The following is a 9,120-nucleotide window of genomic DNA, read 5'->3' as shown; positions in this document are numbered from 1 at the left end:
GCGGGTGGGGGGGGAAGAGGTTGATTTTTTTTTTTTTTTTAATATTAATACAAAACTCTTAGGCACACGGCTGTCCCTACAGTGTTTTAATATATTTCTAAGTACAATTCGTGTCTGATTCTGGAAATACAAATACATTTTGAATGGTTAAAAACAAAAAATTAAAAAAATATTCTGAACATCAGCCAGCTGAAAATATATTCATCTAGTAAATTATCTCTCAAAGCTTTTATATATTTAATTATTCTAACTAAACATAGTACCCTTAAAAAACAAGTTCATAAAAATGTAGAAATGAAATTGTGGAATAAGATTACTGGGATATATACACACACAGTCACCGCAGACACAGAGGGAACTGGTAAGCGACGCTTGGCTCCTGAGTTCCTCGACCAAGATAACCATAGGCTAGTTTTTTAATTTTTTTTTCCTTTTTTTTTTATACACAAGATATTCCATGTAAAGCAGCAACAGCAGTGCAGTTACTGATAGCAACATCTCAAAAGTAATAAAAAACCATACATCCAGACAGTAGTACATTGCACACACACGTGATTCTCATACACCCATCAACAATTGGTCAGAGTATTAAATCAGTGTACAAATTAAATATTTCCAAAAATGTGCAAAAAAGTCAACGTTGATAGAAAAAAACACCTTTGTGTACATACATTACAAACTGTGCCCAGCATTCAACTGAGAGTAAAAACATTTACAGTGAGAAACTGATAGATTAAATAGAGAATTTAATGGCTACATAAAAATGTACATTAGATCAAGAGAAAATTTACAAATTTGTATTCATAGCTTCATGAAAACTAAAAGTCTACGTTCCGATTTACCTAAGTCTCCTCCACGTATATACAGTGATATTCTTTTATACGACTCCTGTGAGGTCTGAGATGACAGACGCTAGGCTTTGATAAACCGTTAAGATTTGGGGGTGACACCACATTTACACTGCTATTAATGAGAAACAAACACTAGCGAACTGGCAATCCAATGCCTGTTCAAAAAAAGAAAAAACAACCTTTGTTTTTAAACCCACGTTAAATAACCATTGGGGAAAAGGATCGGCTATTATTGGGGTAAGAGACATGAACAACCTCTGAAATATTTCCTGGGAATATCCACTTGGGAGTTAAAGTGTCCTTTTCCTTGTATCTCCTAACAGAAGAACGTGACCTCCAATCCTCATCGGTGGACTCAAAATAAGGCCTGAACCCCAAGATACAAATTTAATGTATTTTAATCCAGTTCCTCTCCCTTTAAAGTAAATTTATGAAAACCTAAGACCTAACCAAAGCGAGACTGCTCGCATTGTTTCTTTGAAGGATGAGAAATTTTACTTTCTCCATCCATCCTACCCCTCAAGTACAGGTACGTATCTATCGCTAGAAAAGCCAGGCAGTTGCTGTGCATGGCGCAGACAGGGCCATGCCCCCTGCAGGGGGCAGGGGGTCCCGCAGAGCCGCCCCAGCTGCTGCACCCCACTTCACGGGCTGGGCACTAAAGCTGCACCTCATCAGCTCCGGCCCTAATGGGGAGCTCTCAGTGGCCACCACCTAACCAGTATTTAAGTTATGCCAATTAGAAAAATAAATTGAGGGGTTGGAAATGAAAAGAGTTCCTTTGTATCCTGATAAAGAGTAGTGATTTAGCAACCAGGCTGGTAGCTCTTCTGCCCCCTTTGGCGTGGGTTTGTGGCTCCTCCTGAAGGCAGCGTACACCCAGGTAGCTGCGGGTGACATCTGGCTCTGGTGTAAAGCAGACTCCTTCCCAGCAGCTTTGAAAAGTTCTTACTATGGTGCAGAGAGCAATTCAGGTCACAAATCTACTTATTTTTATGGCGTTCCTCAGATGCCCCAAAGCTCAAGCCTGGCTACAAAAAGTCACCAGGTTTAGTCACCAAGCTTATGCCTTATTTTTAGAATAACAAAAATAAGATTAAGTTAAAAAGAGTTAAAAAACCAAACCTTTCCTTTTAATGCTGTCATGACTTTTGTGCATCAAAACAGCAAATATAAACACCCAAATATTTTAAATATGGGAGGTGCCTATCTACTAGTACCTGCTTCATTCAGTTAGCAATAAGCTTACTGGTGGATATATAAGTATGTGTATCTATAAGTAACAGTACTAATCCATGAAACATCGCTTTTGGCTATATGTATACGGGAATAGAAAAGCTTTGGTAATTCTATGTGGTTTTACACTGCAGGCTTGTCATTAACACAAGACAGCAAGTTACCAGCAAGAAATGATACCGGCAGTAATACTTTTGCTTTTCCAGAAACACCATACAGACTTACATTCAAGCACACAAATTATGCTTTTCTATATGCGTGACAGATTTTCAAGATCAAAAAAGAAATTAACTATAAATAACTGTAGATCTGACCAATTTGCTCAAGTCTCTGAAGCTGCAGTTACAGTTTGCTCTATGTCGTCTGAAAGAATGGCTTGCTATACTGCGCTGTACCTACAGGTGCTGCAAGAAGGCTTTCAGTCAAGACAACGGCAGGATTAGGATTTTCCAAAAAAGAAACAGGAAAGAATTTAATGGGAACAATGTCAGCTTCACTGAGAAGTCTGCTCATTTGCTTAGATAATATTCCTGTGTACTGAAAATAAACAACTTTTATTACAGTACCACGTTTACTAACGTACCAACTAGAATTTCACATCTGCGAAGAACTCTACAGGAAACCCAGAGTCTCGTACCCAGAGCTAGGAAGTTAAATCTCAGCTGTAATTGTATTTCTGTGAAGGGCAACAAGTCTTTTCTGTGTTATGCATGACAGTATACAGTCTCCAAAATGCAAATATGAAACCTGTGCGAGCATAGGAAGCGCTCAGGAAGTGCTCCAAAAATCACTTTTTAAAATTCTCAATTTAAAAGTCTGCAGCAGATTATAGCTAAAGTACACTTTTTAATGCAGTTATGTGAATTCTGGTTTGGGCACTTCAAAATATACTCTAATCCCGATTTGGTGACATGGAATTGTATGACAGCCGTAGCATTTCAATATGGTGTTTAAGAGGAACAAAATTAAGGCATACAGATAAAAAGGCGCTACCTAAGGAAAAAAAAAACAACACAAATGAATAACTTTTCATTTTGTTATAAAGGACTGTTAGGCTGCAATTGGAATCGCAAATTTGGTTAAAAATTTAAGACTAAATTTAAACTGTCAAGAATTCGATGTAAATTGAACTAAGTTATTAGATCCATACTTTAAGTTCTTGCATGGATATTTCTATCACCTAAATTAAAAATAAAACTTGCTCTAACATGACTGTTAGTTTAACAGGACAGAGTCCCACCATTAAAAGCATATTACAGAAATAGCTTAATTTTTGTTACTTAATGTGTTAAAACAGACAACATAAAATTAATTAGCAGATAATTAAGTCCTTTGTAAATACACATACAGTGAACCTTGATTCTTACTTTTGGGGAGCATAGCTCCATCGTGGCATTTACAGAAAAGCAAAACATATCCTTGCAACAGTGCTATTTTCCTGGGCATTTTCTGGTAATTGGATTCAACAATTAAGAACAACTGATGATTCTAAAATGCTGGTGTCTTTGCTAATAAGATACCAGAAGTTGTGAGCTGAGAATGGACCTCGTCTCGGCAAACCTCCTCCAGTGGAGTTTCAAGCATCCAATTCCATGCACCCTCTGGAATTTTAGAGCTAGGGCTTGTCCATTACCATACCAGTGGTCAACAAAGTGTTGTACAGACACTGTACACAGAGGCATTACATTATTTAATACAAATTGTTTTACTGCATTACCCCAACACAACGATGTTGAAGTGCAACATGCAAGGGGATAAGTATTAGCTAACCTTTTGGTAAAAGGTCTGAATTAGCTTCATCATTACTTCTAGCTCAAAGCATTTATGTTGATAATCATCTGAATTTACTGTAAGTTGCTTAGGTCAGTAGACAAATTCTTCATAGAGTAAAAAGAAAAACACACCACAGCTAAGGCCTAATCCTGGTCAAGGTAATAAGGTTTTACTAGCATTGCTGGAGCTGACAAAAAAGTTGTCCTTATTTAAGAAGTGCTGTCTTTACTTCAGCACCTTTCTGATACATCAAAGAAAATAAGGAGAACGCATTCTGCAAATTCTTTTTTTCTGGTTCCAAAATGCTTACCCTTGTCATGACTGAATGCCGTTTTTAGAAAAGGCACAAAAGCAGCAAACTCAATTATTCAGTAATTAAATTCACAATGAGAAAGTGGTATTGCAATATACATCAGCCAGCACTGTCTCACAAAAAGGACACAGTATTAGAAAACTAGATTCTGAAAATTTTCAAGCTTCAGAGAGTGCAGTTTCTTTTTAGAATAGTATCTTTAAATGTTATGAATGCTACAGATAAACCTGGTTACATTTTCCCTTTAATGTTCTTTTTTGGTAATACAAAATTTCCTTTTCAGGTATCACTGTCCACTACTGATTTTTATATACATTTTCACCTTGGTTTTGGTACCTTCTTGATCTGCTTGAAATCAATCATTTCGATTATATGATCTTTAAATTAGCTACATAAACTATTAGGCTCTACATTAACCCTCCCGCCCCTGCTGTCACTACATTTTGCTTATAAAGCAAAGGTCCTTTACAGCAGAGCACACACATTCTTCTTAAAGTCTGCTTTCATAGCTTTTATCTAGTGACAGAGAGCCCCCCACCCACCCCCCACCCCCCCAAAAAAAGTCAGTACAAGCAGACTTTCAGCCTTTTAATTTTTCCCTGGTCAGGATTGTCCTTCCCATGCTCAGAAAACCTTGCACAGTTGTGTACCCTGACTAAGAAAATTATAAACTGGGTACAGTGCTCACAAACTGGAGGCCACCACTCTCAGCGTCAGGAGAGGTGGCCCAAAATTCATTCTTACTCCACTACAGGTAAAGTGATTAGGATAGATCCATACTCCTGCTTATGCCCTTGTACAAAATTTGGAAGTTAACAGGATAAATTCAGAAATCTCATGAGTTAATTAGCATGAGAATAGGTAAATTTATTACTCTGTCTCCATGTATTTCATAATTCTGGTAGTCCTCTGAAGATGCAAAACAGAGCGGAGCCTGGGGACAATAATGTAGAGTCTTGTCAGAGTAGACAAGGTTCACAGCATCAGCCTGCTCTGTTTTTATAACACAACAAAAGCAAGCAATGAATCATCCAAACAGTATACATTAATTCAGTTCTGTAGTCCAGTAATTTATTTCCAAATTCCTTTTTTAAATTATTTATGTTGTGTTCTTCTACACAAATATGAGAGCTTGACTTTTCTGGTGTGAAATTTGGTTGTTAACTATACCTGATCAGTACCTGGCCTTCTCTATTGAGAAGGACTATTTCAGAGTTTTGCCTGTGTTCTTTTATTATTCTCTTTGAGAAACAGAAAAAGTGGATTAATGTCCATTTTATGGCAGTTGGAAATCTGAAAAAACACCAATCAAGTGGATTATCGGGCTGCAGTAATCCCGCTCGTGTTATTCAGTTGCTGGCGCTCTGCACTTTTGGCCTATCCTTCATACAGTCTTTTGTGCTGTGCCTCCTTGTTCATTGTTGCCTCATGGGAAGTATAACTGGAGTCTTACCTTTCTCAGTGACTTACTCCTAGTGTTAAAAGAAGTTTAATTTTATTTTAAGAATTGTCAATACATCCTAGATGACTGAACTGTGTTACTAAAGCAATGCTTATAGTGCATAATGGGAATAATTTTATATTATTCAGGCACTTGATGTTGACATACATTCCATCCTAGCGCCCCTCGACAGCTCTGAAGACATTATTTCCTACAGGTCATTCCGAATCGTGTAACATACATACTGCAGAAGGATTCATCACTCCTCTCCCCCCCCAAACATTCATGGGATTGTGGAGGAGAACTCTCTCTTGACACCACTTATTTCTTACCTAAGGTAATTATCTCCCTCCAAGCTTATGCAACAGAGGATTCTCTTTGGCAGATACAGCAGGAGACATTCTCCCAATTATTTACATCCAACAGCTACCTCTTTTCTACTGCAGAAATTTTCCCCTTACAGTATGGTAGTTCCTAGGAGTCTGGGTCCATAATCTTTTTACCTGTAATTCTTTTCCTATAAGGATAGGATAGTTCTACACCAAAATCTCTAGTACATCAGTGTTGAATTCTTTTTTATTATTATTATTTTCTTTTGGTCACATAGAAGTACCAGTCAGACATGCTTTTGTACAAAGAGTTCCAAGTTCTTCCAGCTTTATAATTAACTCTCAGAACCACATGATCCAGCTTAAATTACAAAATGCTAGAACTGATTAAAATGTTAAAATATAAGAACTTTGAACTCTCTGTTGCAAGTACCTATAACATAAAGAACAATCACAGAGAGGTAACCTTCTTGTCCTCTAGCTGCATGTCTATTTTTCCCTGCACCCTGAGTCTGTCAGCGGTGTCAGAAAAAGTCACACAGTTCCTGACTATCCAATCATTTGTCTTTTTTTTCCCCCTTTAAATAAGGAACAAATATGTACTAAAGTGCTTTATCTACACGAACCACATCAGTACATTACAGAAACAAGAAGTTCTAGTCCTGGTGGGAGCAGGGAAGGGAAGATTCTTATTTTAGATACAAAATTCAGATTGTTTACAATCTAAGTGAAACAAAGATTCAAGAGAATGTGTTCTCTCTCTTGTCTTTTTTCTCCTTTTTTTTTTGTAAAAGATAAAAAATAAAAGTGCAGTCAAATAGAAAATAAATGCAGTAGATGCAAGCTGAGTTGAGGCAGGCTGTTAGTGATAGTGTGCAAACGTGTGTCTTAGCAGTTCATCTGCAAATGGTCGCAACTTGGCCTCGATAAAAATCCTTTTCAAGAAATCCCGAGCATGGTCTGAGACATGAGGTGGTAACTGGGGATTGGTTGGCTGAGTGGCAATCTTAAAGATGGCAGCCATAGCTTCGAATTCTGCCCACGGGGGCTTCTCAGTGAGCATTTCTACCACTGTACAACCTACGCTCCTGAAACAGAGGCAAAATGAGACAGCAGGTTACAACAGAATCGTGCTCTCCTGGGAATGCAAGAAACGTCAGGTCGCTACCAAACACCATGGGCACGTGGGGTCCTCTTAACCCTACACAGCAACAGCAATACAAAAAAACAGCCATCTGCTGCCTCAGGGTAACCCAAATCTACCCACGGCTTCACGTCCTTACTTCACCAGGCCCAGAACTGCTACCTCAGAGAAGAGTTACCCAGGTATTTCTCTGGACAACACTGCCCGGGCTGCGACCCTGCCGCCCTGCAGGTTCACGTCTCAGCGCTCAGCAGGCTGACGCTGGTGCTCCAGCTCTTCAGACACCTGCAGGATTTGAACGCACTTGAAAGCTTTCTTGCTCATTAAGTCCTAATGGAAATGCAAAGCAACAGGAATGCTTGAAAGGCAGAGCACGCTGTGCATTTTGTTAGCTCGTTAGAAATGCACAACTTGTCCCCAGTTACTGGGACAGAAACATAACATGGAAGATAAAAAGTTTAAAACCATCCTTCAGTAGCATCTTCCTCTTTTAGAAAAGGATACTAAAATACACTGTGAAACAAAGTTTTAAGATCTTAAACTATCTTTGCATACAAAGCTAATGTTTAAATGATTTATGAAGGCAGAAGGGCATGCAAATGTCCAGGAAAAGTCTGTTCCATTAGCCCTGCAATATCAGCCCCTTCCAGTAACACACGGATGATACTGCCAAATGGAGAGGTTGGGCGAATTTCTCAATTTCCAAGAAGTTATTTGGTTAGACAGAGGCTCACTTCTTTACACAATAACGATTTACTGAATGACAGAAGTCTCACTTCAGTATTTCTTCTTAGTTTTAACCATAATTTTCCCCATCAAAAAACAAGCATTGACCTTGGTACAAATACTTCAACAACAAACAGGTCAAATGCCAGTTGTTCTATCATTCAAGCACAGCAGAGTAATTATGAAGTGGTCTGAAGCAGGCTAAGTGAATTTTCCTGACACTAAAAATATTGCTGTTGGTTGGATAGAAAGCGGTTTCTTTTAAAACACTTTTGTTACCGCTGCCCCTGCACAGCTACTGCTGCCCACCCATTCCTCCATGTTCAGAGCACACACAGTGTAAGGAGGATCTGTCCATTGGGCCTGCGCTAAGCTACGCTATGCGACGTGTTACACTATCTCAAATGTTCGTTTTGGAAATTTATCTTTCCCTTTTTAATTCTTAAAAATGTAATAACTTACAAAAACCTCCCCTCTCCCCCCACACCCAATCTCCCATTTAAATCTGGCTAATTTATTCCTGTGTGCTCATGTTTTAAGGGAGCAGCATTTCATTTTAATGCTTTGCATTGGAGGTATTTCAGTGATAAAGTTCAATTAAGCAAAGTATTAATTTACGGGACACTGACTTTACTGATGCTTCAGAGCTTTACACATTGCTTTCACCCAGTACCTCTGCAGGATTTACAAACAGTCTGTTAATCCTAACTTCATGCAAGGTTGGCTCACAGGATTCTCTTATGATCCCTAAATCAACAGGCTCAGGAACTGCCAAACCAACAATTCCCAGATGTCAGCGTTACACGCTCCAAACGCGACTGCCAGTGCTCACACTTGTCCCCTTCTTCAGCCTAAACCCCAGAACAAAACACTCCAACTCTGGATGATAAACAGCCCGTTCTGAAATCGTGCACTTTGGTAGAGAAGTTTGTAACATACCAGATGTCTGCTTTTCTGCCGTACCCTTCTCCACTGATAACTTCTGGACTCATCCAGTACGGAGTTCCTGTGACAGACTTCATTCCTGTACCAGACAGACAGATAGTCTGGAGTCGTTTGCTGGCACCAAAGTCACCCAGCTTCACATTGCCTGCTGAATCTCGCAGAATATTTGCTCCTGGAAGGAAAAGAACACTTTGGTGTTTTGTTTTTTTTTTTTTTAAAAAAAAGGAAGCAACTTGAATTCAGTGATGCAGTGCAAGATAGCTCTAGGGGTCTAGAGCTTCCAGAGAATTTTTATGTTCATTCCTATTACTTTACTCAGAGGTTCATTCAGTAAGATGGATTGCTCCCGTTGTTTTGCACCC

General features: G+C 38.9%; 1 protein-coding gene across 4 annotated transcripts in view; it reads right to left on the bottom strand.

The window, feature by feature from the left end:
* Positions 1 to 71: 71 nt before the first annotated feature.
* The window catches only part of MAP3K2 (mitogen-activated protein kinase kinase kinase 2), a 51,713-nt gene continuing 42,664 nt past the window's right edge, over positions 72 to 9,120 (bottom strand). For all 4 annotated transcript variants that reach the window (XM_083841952.1, XM_083841954.1, XM_083841955.1 and 1 more), the window contains 2 exons: positions 8,753 to 8,930; positions 72 to 7,031 (listed from right to left, as the gene is read on the bottom strand). In XM_083841952.1, the coding sequence (XP_083698078.1) occupies positions 6,806 to 7,031; positions 8,753 to 8,930 (404 nt within the window). In that variant the 3' untranslated portion in view covers positions 72 to 6,805. The remainder of the gene's footprint in view (positions 7,032 to 8,752; positions 8,931 to 9,120) is intronic.

This window comes from Anser anser (assembly GCF_964211835.1).
Source record: "Anser anser genome assembly, chromosome: 6".
Taxonomy (NCBI): domain Eukaryota; kingdom Metazoa; phylum Chordata; class Aves; order Anseriformes; family Anatidae; genus Anser; species Anser anser.
Note: the sequence above shows the minus strand (reverse complement) of the source record. Positions and strands in the feature narration are given on the sequence as shown.